The sequence below is a fragment of the Homarus americanus genome, unplaced genomic scaffold, assembly GCF_018991925.1.
Source record: "Homarus americanus isolate GMGI-L3 unplaced genomic scaffold, GMGI_Hamer_2.0 scaffold33468, whole genome shotgun sequence".
In the NCBI taxonomy this organism is placed as follows: Eukaryota; Metazoa; Arthropoda; class Malacostraca; order Decapoda; family Nephropidae; genus Homarus; species Homarus americanus.
Window position 1 is genome coordinate 6,782,253 of NW_024714177.1, and position 19,136 is coordinate 6,801,388.

The 19,136-nt window shown below is 42.1% G+C and overlaps 1 protein-coding gene across 1 annotated transcript in view; it reads left to right on the top strand.

Annotated features, from left to right (window-relative positions):
* The window catches only part of LOC121877539, a 40,691-nt gene that overhangs the window by 8,581 nt on the left and 12,974 nt on the right, over positions 1-19,136 (top strand). The window contains exons 2-5 of the mRNA XM_042383330.1: positions 15,767-15,941; positions 16,023-16,243; positions 17,546-17,671; positions 18,352-18,549. Of these exons, the coding sequence (XP_042239264.1) occupies positions 15,767-15,941; positions 16,023-16,243; positions 17,546-17,671; positions 18,352-18,549 (720 nt within the window). The remainder of the gene's footprint in view (positions 1-15,766; positions 15,942-16,022; positions 16,244-17,545; positions 17,672-18,351; positions 18,550-19,136) is intronic.

Here is a 19,136-nt window from a genome sequence, read left to right on the forward strand (position 1 = left end):
ATGTGTGTGTGTGTGTGTGTGTGTGTGTGTGTGTGTGTGTGTGTGTGTGTGTGTGGTCTATGTATACACTTTAAACCATTGTAAACATATATGAGTCTGAAAGTAAATATCTTTCTATCTATTGTTCCATCTATTTAGCCTTACGAATTGATGATGGTGAAAAAGCACTTAATGATCAGTCGTTAGTGTTGGTTTTTAAGCTTTGTCACAACAGTTGGGACTCTTCTTCCTCTTTGTGTGTACAGAAGGTGAAAGAAATACATGGTTTATTACTGAAGAACTGAGAGGATTGGATTCAGAGAGAGAGAGAGAGAGAGATTAATCAGAGAGTGAAGAAAGGATGTTGAGAGGCAGGAGGCAAAAAGCTGGTGCAACAATTGGTGTGGATGGTCGGGTGGGGCGGCAGCAGGAAATGGTCTTGACAGCTGGTACTGTAACCCATACCGCTACCTCCCCCCCCCCCCCCGCCATCTCCTACCACTACTACCACTATCTCTACCACCTTGGGAAAATTGGGTACATTAGATTTCCCTTCGTGGTTTAGTTGAGCTACTACCATCATCACTACTACTACTATTACTACTACTACCACTACTACCACCACCGTCACTCTTGCTACCATTACAACCATTATCATCCACACTCTCATCCTCATTGCTTTCACTACCACCGCTCTCACCATCATCATCATCATCATCATCACTACTGTCACCCTCCCTGCTACCATCACCACTACCACTACTACAACAACTACTACTATCACCACCATAACCACTACCACCATTACCACCACTTCATCTATTACTATTAGCACCATCACATCCACCATAACCACTACCACTACTACAACAACTACTACTACCACCACCACCATAACCACTACCACTACTACAACTACTACTACTACTACCACTACAGGCCCTTTGAAGCGACTGTTAACTGGATCCTATAAGTGAATGTAAACCAAAGTAACTGTAACACATGTAACTGGTGAAGTGACTGGAGGCTGGCGGATGTGGTCCTATCTTTTACAGTCTACAAATCAACTGTGTAAACGAGACTGGAGTTTTTTCTTAACTGGGTGTAAATATTAGGCGAATGGCGATGGTTGAGTCATAACAACCTGGCTGAAGAGAGAGAGAGAGAGAGAGAGAGAGAGAGGTTAAGTCATAGCAACCTGGGTGGTGAGAGCGAGAGAAAGAGAGAGAGTTAAGTCACCTTAACCTGGGTGGTGAGAGAGATTAAGTCTGTAACCTGGGTGGTGAGAGAGAGATATGTGCAAGTAAATCTCATTTTGTTTATCTTTAAAGTTTACTTATTTTAGCACTAAGATTGACTCGGATTGTCTATAGTCAAGCTAGGATTATTTACATTCAAATCAGGTGTGAATAAAAAGTACAATCTCCTCACAATCATATACAGTCACCATTCAATCATGTACAGTCACCACTCAATCATGTACAGTCACCATTCAATCATGTACAGTCACCATTCAATCATATACAGTCACCACTCAATCATGTACAGTCACCACTCAATCATGTACTCTATCATCACTCAATCATATACAGTCACCACTCAATCATGTACAGTCACCACTCAATCATGTACAGTCACCGCAATCATATACAATCACCATTCAATCATGTACAGTCACCCACTCAATCATATACAGTCACCACTCAATGCATGCAGTCACCATTCAATCATGTACAGTCACCACTCAATCATATACAGTCTCATTCAATCATATACAGTCACCACTCAATCATGTACAGTCACCACTCCAATCATATACAGTCACCACTCCAATCATGTGCAGTCACCACTCAATCATGTGCAGTCACCACTCAATCATATACAGTCACCCTCCAATCATGTACAGTCACCACTCAATCATGTACAGTAACCATTCAATCATGTACAGTCACCACTCAATCATGTACAGTCACCACTCAATCATGTACAGTCACCATTCAATCATGTACAGTCACCATTCAATCATGTACAGTCACCACTCAATCATGTACTCTATCATCACTCAATCATGTACAGTCACCACTCAATCATGTACAGTTACCACTCAATCGTGTACTCTGTCACTACTCAATCGTGTACTCTGTCACTACTCAATCATGTACAGTCACCACTCAATCATGTACTCTATCATCACTCAATCATGTACAGTCACCATTCAATCATGTACAGTCATCATTCAATAATATACAGTCACCACTCAATCATGTGCAGTCACCACTCAATCATGTAGTCACCACTCAATCATGTACAGTCACCACTCAATCATGTACAGTCACCACTCAATCATGTACTCTATCATCACTCAATCATATACAGTCACCACTCAATCATGTACAGTCACCACTCAATCATGTACAGTAACCATTCAATCATGTACAGTCACCACTCAATCATGTACAGTCACCATTCAATCATGTACAGTCACCATTCAATCATGTACAGTCACCACTCAATCATGTACTCTATCATCACTCAATCATGTACAATCACCACTCAATCATGTACAGTTACCACTCAATCGTGTACTCTGTCACTCATGTACTCTGTCACTACTCAATCATGTACTCTGTCACTACTCAATCATGTACTCTGTCACTACTCAATCATGTACTCTGTCACCACTCACTCACACACACACTGCCAGCACTGAACCCAACAAGACACACTATATCACTACTAAGACGCCTTCTGCAACCTGACCCCCTGCGACCACTGTGATTCTCTAAGCTCAGTAACAATAATATGTCTTTTTATTTTAATTGGATATATGAGAAGTCCTTTGAGTCATGGTAGTCTCTCTATTATATGTCGACGTCATTTTCTAGCCAGTGCGCTTGGTTCGGTTCTGACATTTACCAGTTGTGGTGATATCTCAACCTGTGTGTGTGTGTGTGTGTGTGTGTGTGTGTGTGTGTGTGTGTGTGGGACATAATCTTCATGCTGTATTTTAAATGAACCAGTTAATGCGTTCTCGTATCACCACTTACAGCAAGAACATAAGGTTGCGAATCATTTTAGAATCATTGCGTCACTTATACGTCAGACAGACATATATATATACAGTACCTTCAGATCTTCATTTAAGGTGTAATAATACTATACATAAAATGAATCAGCATAAAGCCATAACAAATATTTCATTACGGTATAAAAAAAAATACAACGTCCAAAATCAGAGAGAATGGGTGGTGTTGGGGGAGCGAGCGGGAACCAGTGACGGGACGACGAGAAGCTCGCAGAAGATGTTGTAGATGATCCCGCTGCCACCTGCCGTCCAGCCGGATACTGTATCCACCACGCTCTCCTCCCCCACACAAGTAACAACAACAACAATGCCCACCCAGACCCAGACGACGACAAGGAGACGGAGAGACAGAACCAGACAAAGAGAAAAGAGAGAGAGAGAGAGAGAGAGAGAGAGAGAGAGAGAGAGAGAGATATTATTCTTGTTCATCACTAACTATCAGAACTAAATTTTAGAGAATCCTTCGAATCCTAAGCTTACATACAAACAACACTACACTACACTACACTATCATCTACACTATATCCACTACACTATCTTCTACACTATATCCACTACACTATCATCTACACTATATCCACTACACTATCATCTTTACTATATCCACTACACTATCATCTACACTATATCCACTACACTATCATCTACACTATATCCACTACACTATCATCTACACTATATCCACTACACTATCATCTACACTATATCCACTACACTATCATCTATGCTATATCCACTACACTATCATCTACACTATATCCACTACACTATCATCTACACTATATCCACTACACTATCATCTACACTATATCCACTACACTATCATCTACACTATATCCACTACACTATCATCTACACTATATCCACTACACTATCATCTATGCTATATCCAGTACACTATCATCTACACTATATCCACTACACTATCATCTACACTATATCCACTACACTATCATCTACACTATATCCACTACACTATCATCTACACTATATCCACTACACTATCATCTACACTATATCCACTACACTATCATCTACACTATATCCACTACACTATATCCACTACACTATCATCTACACTATATCCACTACACTATCATCTACACTATATCCACTACACTATCATCTACACTATATCCACTACACTATCATCTACACTATATCCACTACACTATCATCTACACTATATCCACTACACTCGTGTACACTATATCCACTCCACTTATCTACACTACTGTATACTATCTACTACGCCATGCTCTATACTATAAAGCTCTTCAATATATGTTGAGGGTACTTATATTGGACACTTTTTGAAAAACTCTCGATATTTTAACTTGATGAGGCAAACGTTAGGAAAGCTTGGGCTAAAATAGTGCAAAATGGGCAATGGTGAGGTGAAAATTGTTCGCGAGTACTATCCCGGGCTGGAGCGAAAAAGGATACTGACCTTCAGAGAAGTTCCACAGCTCCTCTGTGCCACCAAGAGAGCCGTAGGGCGTTGCTGCACTATGACTACCGCCCATGATTACCTAAACTTCACTCTAAACCCTGGACAAGGTGTCTTTTTGTTCGTTACTGCGCATGGACTATAACCTTGGGCCCCAGGGGTTCCATTCCCAAAAGATATGGCCACACACGCAACAGCTCTTTGGCGAGGCGAAGACGGCGAATTCAGCTATTTCGATAGTGAAAATGCCGGTATCCTCCCACATGTCAGAGAGGCGGTGGACAGAATTGAGCCGCATGCCATCCTTCACTACACTTATTGCAAACTCCAGGGATACGGAGTCAATTCATGCATGTTTTACTCCTTGGCATTCATGTCATACGCCGCCGACCACCCAAAAGTACCCTCCGCTTACTTGGCAGATTTGTTCATAACTTATATGGGACCACAGTCAGATGAGAAGGCGTTCAGTCTGGCCCAAGATATGCTTAAAGAGGCTGGACTGCCTTCCGAATTAGAGGACTGTTCCTTTAGGTTGTCCATATATGAACATCTCCGCCCACAACAAAAGCCTACCCTAAAACGCCCACTATCAACTGCTCAAGAAAAAGGAAACAAACGCCTCAAGACCGTCTGAGTGACCACCTAAGCCCGCACCGACAATTCACAAAAATTTTTTTAGGAAGCTCTGCAAACAAAAAAGAGAAAAGGGGGGGGAGTGAGAGATCAGGTTAACCATGGTAGATAAGATAGGAACACGGGTACAGCGTCTCCTCCTGTAGCTGTAACACCATCTTCTACCATTGTATTAACCCACTGCTTTTATTAACGACTGAATACTTAACAAACACCGTCAGTAAATTCTTCATTTTTTTTAGAAAATTCTTATATGTAAAATAAATGTAAAAGATCAATAAATTCTTAAACTTACCTGAAGATTGTTTATGTAATTAACACAGCCTATTCAATCATTATGAGAACTAGACTGTACGTATGTTAGTCATCTATATATTTACTAAAAGATAAGATGCTTATTAACGTAAAATTCCCACAGTAAAAATGTTTCATTAAAAAGATGAGAGTGACCACAGGACACTATCCTTGGCCTCTCCAACACTTGTCTTCTTTCCCCTTCCTTCCACTCTTATTAAAACAAAAGATAAGTTGCTCAGCCAGCTCCACAAGAACCTGGCTAGAGGTCGTCACCCCTTCCTTGGAACAATGGCTACTGTAAAAATACACACATTTATCTATATATATGTAAAACAAGAAGTATGTCTGTGTTTATTTGTTTGTGTGTCCGCACGAGAATCTCGGAAACTACTTTACCGACCTGAAGATGGATGGTGTTATATGTAGTGATGATGGATGGTGTTATATGTAGTGATGATGGATGGTGTTATATGTAGTGATGATGGATGGTGTTATATGTAGTGATGATGGATGGTGTTATATGTAGTGATGGTGGATGGTGTTATATGTAGTGATGATGGATGTTGTTATATGTAGTGATGATGGATGGTGTTATATGTAGTGATGATGGATGTTGTTATATGTAGTGATGATGGATGTTGTTATATGTAGTGATGATGGGTGGTGTTATATGTAGTGATGATGAGTGGTGTTATATGTAGTGATGATTAGACAATAAAATAATAAGTTTAATGGTAAAAAAATATACTTTGCTGTACCATTGTAGTGGAAAACATGGTGGAACTTACATACACCGTTAATGAACTATTGATGGAAGAAGTTTTGGGGACTGAACAGTGAGACAATGTGGAGCTTCCCGGAGGGTATTGTAACCTCAGCTTACCTGGTTGAGCCCGGATACTGTCAATCTCTTAGTTTCCTTCAATTTTTTCCCCTAATCCCTGCCACCTCCCCTACCCAGCATTACAACCAATAGCCCTCTGCCTTAACTACTGACGTCAGGTCAAGTGGGAGGGAGTATGTGTGGAAGGGAGGCAGTATGTGAGGAGTATGTGTGGAAGGGAGGCAGTATGTGTGGAAGGGAGGCAGTATGTGTGGAAGGGAGGCAGTATGTGAGGAGTATGTGTGGAAGGGAGGCAGTATGTGAGGAGTATGTGTGGAAGGGAGGCAGTATGTGTGAAAGGGAGGGAGTATGTGGAGGGAGGCAGTGTGTGTGTGTGGAAGGGGCTGATGTGTGAGGGTATGTGGAAGGGAGCAGTGTGTGTGTGGAAGGGAGGAGTATGTGAGGGTATGTGTGGAAGGGAGGCAGTATGTGTGGAAGGGAGGACAATATACAATAAAATTCCTTAATTATTACCGAGCTGACAACTACCAGCTATTCTTCAAGCTCAATGAATCTTGTCATTATTTTTTCACTTTTATCATAATTTACTTCATTGTCTTCATTACCTTTATTTAACTTCATTTTTCATTTTTCACTTCAGTTTGTCATTTCTTCTTACATTATGAGATAAACAATTTAGCCCCTTTAATATATGTTATTATTTGGTATTCGTTTTGAATTCGTTCGAAAATAATATGCCAAAATGTGAGTAAATTACATGTTAAATGCATTTAAAATATATTGCTAGAATTTGTGTTAAAATACGCGTAAAAATATGTGGAAAATATGTGGGAAAAGTCTGTTAAAATACGTGTATGTAAAATCCGGAGGTGGTAGCAGTGTCCAAGACAGGTTGCCAGACAGTATTTTCTAGTTTATTTCCTTGAGAGAAAAAGTTCATTAAGTATCGAACTTATTTTGTCGTGAAAAGGCAGCGTTTCATATCCTGAAAGTCCTCAGTTATCTTACCCCTCACTCCCCCCCCTCTTACCCTCCTTCCTTCATTCCCCCAAAGAGGCTCTGTCACTTCAGGGCGTCCACAATTATGAAAGACTCTATAAGGATGGTGCACAACTTAGTAGGATCATCATTGTTTGGAAAAGAACCACCTCCTGAGAAGTACAGCTTCTTTGTGTACATGCAGTACACCCTAAGTAACATCAGTCAGGTGGACTCCTCCTGTGGTGTGCTACAACTGCTTTGGGGTCAATCATGTGGCTCTGTCCTGACCCAGCCACCTGCGGCTACTGCCAGGAATGCATAGCACAAGCAGCTGCCCCATCAAGAGTTCTCAGGACGGAAGAGCAGGACTCCCCCATTTGGTGGCAGTGTGCCAGATGCAGGAAGAAGGGGTGTGACGGCCTGGCATCCAGGTTGCCTTGGGAGCCCGCCTCCACCCTGTGTGGTCACACTCCCAGTGACCAACGCCAACCTTCACAGGGTCGCCGCAACGCCTGAAATCAACAGCGACACCTCCCCCACCCAGGAGGCAGTGTTACAGGTGCAGGGAGGAGGGTGTGACGACCTGGCACCCCAGGTGTCTGGGAGGTCGCCTCCATCCATGCCAGTCCCACTCAATGATGCCAATGCAGCGGATCGCCTCCACCACACAAGTCAACAGGCTGAGTGACTCTCCTTCGTTAACAATGCAGGTCAGGTTAAAGCCTGCCAAGTAAGTGTGCCAGTGTACAATGACAGTGACGTGTTAGTGGTGCTTCTGAAAGGAGCTCGTGCCTCCTCTATAATGATGCCAACTTGAGGGTGAGTAGCCAGAGCGAGACCGATAGTGATGAGTATTGCTATGGATGGGAGAATGAGCCCCAGACTGCCAACGTGAGATGTCTTTAATAGTCCCAGGTCTGAAGACTGTTCATGACCCTGTAAGTTTTCCATTGTTTACGGAGGAGAGGAACTCGGGGGACTGATGAAGCAACCCGCGTATAAAATCTTTCTGGAATAGGGCTGTGAAAGAACATTTCTCAGAAATCAGAAGTACAGAAATTGAATTGGTAAAGCTCATTGGTCAGGCTGATCTATGAAGCCAGCGTGCGACTCTCTACGTTAAATTCAAAGGTGGGAAAAATGCTTACGAACCTTAGGTTCATTTCATGGAACATCCAGGAATTAATCTGGGAGTAATGATCTGCAATGGTTTGTTAAAGTTTTTGACATTGATGTAATTGTTACAGAACGCTTAAACGTCCAGCACCCAGAAGAAAAGTTGCACCAGGATAGCTGGGTTTTACAGCATAATAGTGGGGCAGGAAATGTGGCCTGCTCCATATGTAAGAATATGGTCTAGTCTGTAAATGGATTAAAACTCACAATGATGAAAGTATTCACTATCTTAACAATTTACAGTAAAGACAACCGACAGTCAATTTTCGCTGTATAACATCTATATTCGGTGTAATGAACTGCGAGCGGACGTGTTACCAAAAGCCCATCAGGTAACAATGCTATACTGTAATATGCGTTGACTTTAACTCTCGTCCTGTCCTCAGTGATATCCAGTGTAACTCTAATGGGAGGTGTTCGTGAATTACATCAACCAATCATAATATCTGTATACAGCACAGACAAAGTGACACATCTGATGGGGGGCAGACTTGATTATGTGATTGGGTATAACCTAGTAGACAGTAATGTTAATAAGGCTAAGGTCATCTCAGACTACCTTGTCAGTGATCATTATGCAATACTTACTGAATACACTGTTGCTGATGTCAAAAATTCTTGAACCCCATCTAAGCTCCAGAATTAATATCCCAGATAATCTTAAACTGCACTTCAAGGCCCTACATCCACAGATGGTATGCTGGATATACCTGGGTCAGTGAATGAATACAACGATCTTGTAAATGTAATTTTCATATTATACCACCTGGGTTAAGTCAAGGAGGAAGGGGGCAGCACTAAACCACCTCTGTGGTTATGACCCCATCCTCACCAAAGAAGGAGAGAATATAAAACAACATGTACTTATAAGCAAAATAAAACTAGTGATAACCTTTTTGGCATTCCTTAAAGCTAACAGAGAATTTCGTGAACTCCAAGGTCCAGGTGAGAAACACCTGTTAGAACCAATTCTTACAGAGTTAATAGAACAACCACTCTGTATAGAAATGTGGAAGAAAATTAGAGCCATTACCAAGTCACCCACCCCAGTCAGCTTCATCACAGCCCTGCAGAATATGCTGACATGCTATTAGACCAATGGTCTGGTATTATGCAGATCACTTCCCTGCCTCCTGACATACAACAATATCTTAACACCTCCCACACATTAATAGGGGTTTCAATATTGAAAATAGCCTGTTCCTCACCAGACCTTACCAAACCAGTTTCCTATAACGCACCACGAACTAACAACAGCACTAATGAAAAGGCAGAGTCATCCTCTCCTGGTGAGGATGACGCAACCTATAACTTACCCTGAGATTGTTAGATGAGATCCTAACCATCCACTGCTTGGCCTGTATCAAATGAGCCTCACACAGGAATTATTCTGCCTAAGACATGGACTCATGGAAACATAGTTCCCAATCCCTAAAGCTAATTCTCCAAACTCAGGCCAATTTCACTTACATCCTGTATGTGTAAAGTCCTTGAAAGGATTGTTCTAAACCGTCTCATGTTTCAAGTCACAGACAAACTCGCCCCTAATCTGTATGGGTTCATGCCCGGGCGTAGCACACAGACATGCTTGCAGAATATCTTGTTCACACTCAAAAAGATAAGACACAAACAGCCTTCATAGACCTTAAATCAGCCTTTGATGTAGCTAATAGAGACACTTATTATACTTGAGCAACTAGCTAATTTGGCATAAAGGTAACCTCCTGACATGGATAAAGGGTTATCTGTCCAACAGGTATGCCAGAGAGTCCTGTTTAGGGGAGTTAAAATGCCAGAATGAGATCATTTGAGCTGGGCGCCTCAGGGGGAGGGTGTTAAGTCCTATGCTCTTTAATATACTGATGCACAAGCTTATTACTGACATTCCAGTTCAGCCAAACAGAAGCCGTAATATGCTATGCTGATGATATCTGCATTATGACACAAAACCAAACTCGGCTCCAAGCCTTGCTGGATATATTTGCTCGGAGAACTTTGTTGAATCGGTCTCATAATATCTGTTGACAAGACGAGGGTCCTCAATCCTCGTCCTGCTCTCCCTGCCTCTTGACTATAACATTAACAGCATGCCCTTGGAACTATGCTTAGCTCCTACAAATATCTTGGAATTTATGTGAAGATGGTACAAACTTTGTTACTTAACCTTCGTGACAAACTAATGCAGCGCATTAAACCCTCAGAACCCTTGTTGGCAAGGGGGCTATGGAATAACATCACCTATGCTCATTACTTTCTGTCTTCCACTTCATTCGTTCTGTAGTTGACTATCATGCTCTCCATCTTGTGACTTCTTCACTTTCAAACAACTCAACAGCCTTGAGGTAGTGCAAAATGAAGCCATGCGCATCATCCTAGGTGCCCAAAATCAACCAAATTGTAAACATGAGGAAAGAGCTCAGGCTGCCCTCCTATCTGAGAGGATGGCCTACTTAATACCATGTTTTGTGTCAAAGTTTTGAAGAACAATAGTTCTTAAACTTACAACTCAAACTGAATTGATGTTCTATCTAAAGTAATCCCGACCATCTCCTTAACCTTTTCACAAAAAGACTCTCTTTAGGGCGTGGCTTCATAAAAGTGTTGCAGATCCTGAAACTGAATGTCCCAATCACCCAAGACGAACCTATTAATGCCATTCCTCCTTGGCTGGACATATCAGTTCCTATTAATTACACTCCTGTTGGTAGTAAGCAAATGTTAAACACCGATGTGGTGAGATGTGTCACACTAGAAACTATTAACAGACACATAAAGAGTATTAAATCAAGTGAATGTTATGCTTTTACTGATGGTTCTGTGCAGACAAACACAGGTAGAACAGGCTGTGCAATTGTAATATATAAAGAAAAAGAGATGATAGTGTCAAACAAACAAAGGCTGAACAACTGGGCCAGCACAACACAAACTGAACTAACTGGAATCTACTTAGCCACAGACTACCTCAAAGAAAATGGAGGTGGGGTGATATTCTGTGACTCTCAAAGTGCTTTGAAATCAATGAACAGCCCGTCAGGCTCTATGTCTAAAGTTGCGTGTGATATTAAAAGGAATGTGATAACTGCCAATGAGAACAACTTTCGTATCGAATTTGTGTGGATTCCGTCCCATGTTGGAATCAGGTATCATGACCATGTTGATAGACTGGCCAATGAGGCATGTAAGAAAGAAAATGTTGACCGCGACCTTGGTCTGTCCAATGCTGTAATTAAAAACATTCAAGTCAGAATCATGAACTCTGATCTAGATGAAGTGAGAAATGCAGAGAGACCTGACAGTTGTAGCATTAGTAAATATGAAAAATTTTGTAACAAGAGGTACCGGTATGGCCAGCATAAGGACAGAACCAGACAATGTGATGTAGTCGTGGCCAGAATTAGGCTAGGATACAGACACATCTGGCAAGTTAGTAACGCTGTACCCATACCGGAACACTCAGCATGTAAACTTTGTGATAAACCTTTGAAGCATACACTTGAACACTATATTATTGAATGTGACACTGTCAAAGACTTCAGGCCACCTGACTTACTGTATCTTGAACTATGTAATTACTTCATTGAATCAGGTGTGCTTGAGGACATTCTTGCTGTTTATCCCAAATTTGCTAGCCCACACTGATTAGTCTTCAATTAGAATATGACTCCAGTGTATGTGATCCACTGACCTATATATACTGCTAATGAATATGATGTATTTCCTTCTTTGTGTACGAACCTCTGTCCTGCGTGGCAGTGAACAGTGGCATTACCCACATGAATCTGACCTATATATAGTGTCAATGAATATGATGCATTCTTTGTGTACGAACCTCTGTCCTGTATGGCAGTGAAAAGTGACATTACCCACATGAATCTGACCGACGTATATGTATGTATGTGTGCGTGTGTGCATGTATATGTACGTGTACATGTATATGTGTATATACGTATATGTATGTATATGTGTGTGTGTGTGTTTACATATATGTATATGTACTGTCAATGAATATGATGCAACTCTTTGTGTACGAACCTCTGTCCTGCATGGCAGTGAACAGTGACATTATCCATTTGAACCTGACCTATATACATTTATAGTTGTTAATGAATATGATGTATTTCTTTGTGTGTGAACCTCTGTCCTGCGTGACAGTGAGAAGTGATACCACCCTCAGTGTCAAGACCTGACTGAATTACTCAGAATAGGCAAACTGTACTACAAGCTCTGCCAATAAATTTGTTAAACCAAAAAAAAAACCTCCAACAACTAGGAACGATAGCTTCCCTCCTACAGCTAAAAATGATAGCTTCCCTCCTACAGCTGAGAACGATAGCTTCCCTCCTACAACTAGGAACGATAGCATCCCTCCTACAGCTAAGAACGATAGCATCCCTCCTACAGCTAAGAACGATAGCATCCCTCCTACAGCTAAGAACGATAGCTTCCCTCCTACAGCTAAGAACGATAAATAAGGAGAAAGAACTCTGGTCACGGATCAGCAGCAGCAACAGTAAACAGAACGATGTACAGTGAAACGTTATCAAGTGATAATGTTTGTTGTTTCACCTGAGTCGTGGAATAAAGGAGGTGGTTGTGTTGTTACTACTGGCCTTAATTATTATCATTATTATTATTATTATTATTACGTTAGATCATCGAAAAAATGCCAAGGTCATATATTTAAATTGGGGTATTTTTTTCCATGACCCTGTGTGGTAAATTGGTAAGGAAAGAAAATTACCTTTATTATTGTAGTGAAAAAGGTGTGTCGTATAAAGTCAGCATCAGTATAATACACACACACACTCTCTCTCTCTCTCTCGTCTCTATATAGCAGTTACCACATCCAAACATACACACTCCCACTACACACACAAACAGATACAAACACCGACACGCAACCACCAACACTCGATAATCCGATGCACCACGGGAACACATACAAGGATGCCCGACTACTGAGGTTTGTATGTGTGTGTGTGTGTGTGTGCGTGTGTGTGTGTGTGTGTGTGTGTGTGTGTGTGTGTGTGTGTGTTCGGAAGGGTCACTAAGTGGATCATCAAGGCGGCTTTGTTTATCACTGTTGCCAGCACCAAGTAGCACGATACCCTCCTACTTATTGATACCCGAGATGAATTATGAGGGTGATAAATGATAACTGCAGCCAATAATAATAATAATAATAATAATAATAATAATAATAATAATAATAATAATAATAATAATAATAATAATACTGGTAATAATAATAATAATAATAATAATAATAATAATAATAATAATAATAATAATAATAATAACAATAATAATAATATTAATAATAATAATAATAATAAAGTAGCATTAAGGCATTAAGGTATTTAATCATCAGGTGAAATAAGGTGGAGGTATACTCACAAATCTACAACAATTAAAGAAACTGACAACTCCCTCAGCCACAGGTGTTGAGGGCGCGGAAGCAGGTGTCTCCTCGTACACCTGTAATGGCTTTATATTTAGCATGAGTGAGTCTTTCTTGTGAACGTTTTTCCTGACCGATATTAAAAATTATTCCGTTACCATCTTGATCATCGACCCTCTGTCTGCATTCCTTCTCCTCGTCCTTCATCGCCTCCGTCACTAGCCACTAAAAGAGATAATAATGAGTTCTTGATCACCCATGTTTTCCCCCGTCGAGTCCTTTGAACCCAGTTATGGCAAGAAGATTGTTGTGAAACTGTGCACCATAACACAACACTACAGTCCTCCCGGGATGATGCAAGATGGTGACTGGTGTTCGAATAATTTAGACTGACTAAACAAAAAAACACATACCATTCCTTACTCCTCTTCCCTTCAAAAAACATCATCATCCTTCGGCTCTCTTCTGACATTTCAAGGATCATTTGCCAAGGGTTGTATATCACTGGTCCATCATGGCTACGTTGGACGGATCATGTAATAAATGCCCGAACAAAGACCTCGTAAAAACTACTCTCCCGCGCCGTCCATGAACCTTAGGGGCCATACAGGGTAATAGTGTTTGTCAGTGACCTTCATAATCGAACATCTTGGCTCTCGTGGTTCTTTCTCTCAAGCAAGGATAGACACACACAAACAAACGAACGGAGAACAGAGAGACACACAGACAGGCGGATAGAGACAACTAACAATGGTAAATAAACACATATTAATAGAGAGTGGGTGGCTGGCCGTCTGCCTCTCAACTTGACCACAACATCGCGTGAGGCTTTAGTCCACATCTTCATGGTCAGTCACGTCACCTCCACCACACACCCCATCCTGGGCTCTCAGTGCTATAGATTTACGCCATAAGTTCTCCCCGTAACAAAGAGAACTCATCCAGACCAACGCATAGTCTCTGTTCATCCTTAACACCACTTTTAATCACCGATCCTTAGATACGTTCTCACGTCTTCAGTTACGAGAAGAGTTTAAAGTGCAAAAGTGACTTCGAGAGTAACATGAGGTGAGTTTTTAGAACTATTACTACATATCTTGACTGGTGGTGAACTGCTTCCTTAATTTAGTGTTGTTGTTAAGCTTATTCAAGTGATGGTGTAAGTGGCCTTCCCTAATCCGAGAATTGCTGTTTGACACCACAACCGCATCCAGCCATACGAGCACGTACTGATCGCCATAAGAACAGCCCAGTCCCAACCATTGTAAAAATTATCAATAACTTGTAATCAACCAGTGTATTCACTCCCAGTCAATCTTACCGTGTTGCACTGTCACTATGTTGAAATGCCCTTTAGTATGACCCTCTCCCCACCTAGTCATTATATATCATATTTGTATCACTTATGTTACTTGTATATTATTTGTAAATCAAGAGACCCCATTCCCCAATTATGCAACTGTATATATTCAGCCTTCCGGCTGCCCTGCTCTTTCAATAAACCGTTAATTATCATTAATATTACACACACACACACACACACACACACACACACACACACACACACACACACACACACACACACACAATGCATATTTTCAGCCTTCGGGCTGCAAACTTTTTCACTAAACAGTTTATTATTATTATTATCATTATTATTATTATTACACACACACGCACACACACACACAGGGATGAGGACATTAATACCTTTTCTTCAAAGGCAATTTCTTTTCCATTCGACTTTAAAAGAGGATCTGATATAATAATTAAAAAGAGATGAGTTTACTAAGTTTCAAAACCTTTCTATTAGAGCCACACATCATTATTGTAACACTGTACCTGAATACTGCATGAACTCCTGAATCAACTTTCAGAACTTAGATGATAACCCAGTCTCCCCCCCCTCCCCCCCAGGAGCGTCTCAAGGGCACAATGAGGTGATAGTGTTGGAGGGGCAGGAGGCAGACGTGCCCTGTGTGACCACGTCCACCCAGGATAAATCTTCACCCATACACGAGCCTGACTCCAAGCACCTGCGACCCCAGCTCATACTGTGGTACAAGGATAGTATCAAGTCCACTATATACAGGTGGGTAGCACAGGTAGTGTGTGTGTGTGTGTGTGTGTGTGTATGTGTTGGATCCTGGTAACATCACCCTCACACCCACAGCTACGACGGTCGTGACCCCGACAGAGAGAGGCACTGGTCTCAGCGGAGGAGTTTGGGCGGGTCGGTCACCCTCAAGATGCCGTCCTCGCCTGACTCCCGCCCACAACTCGCCTTCCTCAAGATCTCTCATACTACCGAGACAGACGCTGGCATGTATAGGTGTCGGGTGGACTTCTACCGCGCCCCCTCCAGGAACACCCACACCAAGCTTATAGTCGTGGGTGAGTCTATTTGTCATTCTTAGCCTCCATACTTATTGTCTTTTACCATCCAAAACAATATGACAAAATCACTCATAAAGTGCATTTAAAAATAATCCTTTGAACCTCAGCGTGTAAGACTGCAGCATCAACAGGTGAACGAGAATACTGCCGGCCCTCACTCTGATACATCGCATTAAATAGTCACCGTTTCACATATACAACATTGTATATAAACAAGGTCGACTAAAAATCAGACAGTAGCTAAATTATGACCACACTTCAAAATCGAAACTATCCCTCACGGCCAAGACACACTATCAGCCAGGTATACTTGTCTACCTAGTAATTACTTCCCGGTATTATCTACCAATTACTTGCCCTCTCGGTACTTCCCTCACCAGTACTATATCCTCCTGGTAGTGTCCTCCCATTGCCACCTGTGAGGCCTGGTGCAGCTGTCAGATGGTCTTATTGATACTTCCTCCAGCTCTCACCTCCTCCTCCTACACCCCCCCACCGTACCTCCTAACCCTCACCCAACACTCTCCCTCACGCCTCCTTCCCAACACCCTTCCTCCCCCTCACCCCTTACCCCTCCGTCCCCTGACCCATTCACACCCCCATCCCCTCCTCTCCCTCACCCTTCCACACCCTCACCCCTCCTCCCCCTCAGCCTTCCACCCCTCACCCCTCTAATCCCTCAACCTTCCTCCCCCTCACCATTAACCAGCAGGTGGGAGGTGGAGGCAGATGTCACGGCTCTTAAGATTGACACTTCCCCCTCCCCTCCCCCCCTTACTTCCTCTCCGTCAGTGGATCAGTAAATCAGTCAGTCAAGTCAGATTAGGTTACGAAGTAGAGGAGTCTAGTTTCTACAATAGCTACCTACTGTATTATACACCAGGCCTGTGTTGTACCTGGAGTAGAATCGTATAACTAAACATCCCTATAATCATACAGACATAAACAGATAGTGATATAATCATAGACATATAAATACTATGTCCCAAAGCTAGAGAGAATAATCCTTGTCTTAGAGGCGTTTAGTGTGAGCTAGTAGTAGTAGTAGTAGTATAACCACATCACCGTAGCCTGTGCTAGTAGTGTCACGACATCACAGCTAGTTCACAGATAGTCAACCAATCAATCATTAAGGGGAGAATAACACCTGCTTCACCTCAACCAGTGTGTGTGATAAGTTTGGTTAGGTTAGGTTAGTCTAGGTCTATCTATCTATCTATCTATCTATCTATCTATCTATCTATCTATCCCACCCACCCCACCCACTCTCCATTGTCTCATACGCTCTCTCCCTGACAGCGCCGCCCAAGCAACCAAAAGTAGAGGTGTGGGTGGAGGGAAGGTGGTTGGAGGCGACCCATGACACCCCCACGCCCACGGTGGAGGTAGGCACCCGACTCCGCCTTCAGTGCTCAACCTCTGGGGGTAAGTACTTGAGGTTCACCTGCCTATCATAATGGAGGACTTTTGATGTTTATATTCAAATAATCTTTATTCCGAAATATTAGAAAGAGAGAGAGAGAGAGGGGGAGAGAGAGAGAGAGAGAGAGAGAGAGAGAGGGAAGAGAGAGAGAACAGAGAGAGAGAGAGAAAGAGAGAGAGAGAGAGAGAGAGAGAGAGAGAGAGAGAGAGAGAGGTAAATCATTTGGTTAATATTTCAGTAAAAGGAATAAAGGAACAATAATAGAGACATGGAGTGACATAAAAAAAACAATTATATTATAGAGAAAGAAAACAAACTATTCCAATATCAAGATGGCCGCCTCCTGGGGGTCACTGCTGCTGCTACTAATAATTCTTCCAATCCAGTATTTACAGGTATATAAATACTTGAAAGTAACCAACCACTTCCCATGTTCTATCCATAATGAAGTCACCCCTTGTCTGTTTTCTATACATATCGTAAACATACTTTCCGCTTTCTTTATATATATCTTTTATAAACCCACTATTCTATTTCTTATGCATAATGTATTTAAATGCCTACTCTCTGTTTTCAATACAAAAATAAAAACACCTATATTTCTAAACATTATACAAGTACCATCTATCTATTTTTCTATGCATTATTTCTATACCCAATTCCCGTGTTTTATGTACACCAGGTCGCCCCGTGTCGACAGTGACGTGGTGGCGGGGAGGTCAGCAGCTCCTGGGGGACACAAAAGCTCTCAACGGGCAGGTGGTGAGCACAGTGGACGTGAGTGTGACACAAGAGGACGCCCACACCCCTATAGTGTGCCAGGCGTCCAACACCCACCTCATGCCCCCTCTGAGGACCCCCTTCCAGATGCTGGTGTTGTGTACGTGTTGCTACTGTTCTTTTGTGTTCGCTTATTTTGTGAGTGTAGTGTTGTGTGTGTTGTGTTGGGATGTGTTGTGTGCGTGGTGTGGTGTGGTGTGTTATGTGTGGTATGATGTATTGTGTGAGTGGTGTGGGGTGTGGTGTAGTGTGATGTGATGTGTTATGTGTGGTGTGATGTGTTGTGTGAGTGGTGTGGTGTGGTGTGGTGTGGTGTGTTATGTGTGGTGTGATGTGTTGTGTGAGTGGTGTGGTGTGGTGTGGTGTGTTATGTGTGGTGTGATGTGTTGTGTGAGTGGTGTGGTGTGGTGTGGTGTATTATTAACCTACCCAATTTGCCTAATAGCCACCCCATCATGCTGAAATGAGGCCAGACCTGTGTGTAGGATCCTTCCAGTGTTCCTGATAGTCTTGTCAACGGGAATTTTGGAGCCCAGTATTGCTCTCGCTCCCACAGCTTGATCTGACAGACTGTTCCATAGATCGACTAACTTCTGCGTGATGAACTATTTCTTTCTATTCGTCCTACATGACACCTTAGCGAGCTTGAAGTTGCGTCCTCTCGTGTTGGTGGTGTGTGACATCGGG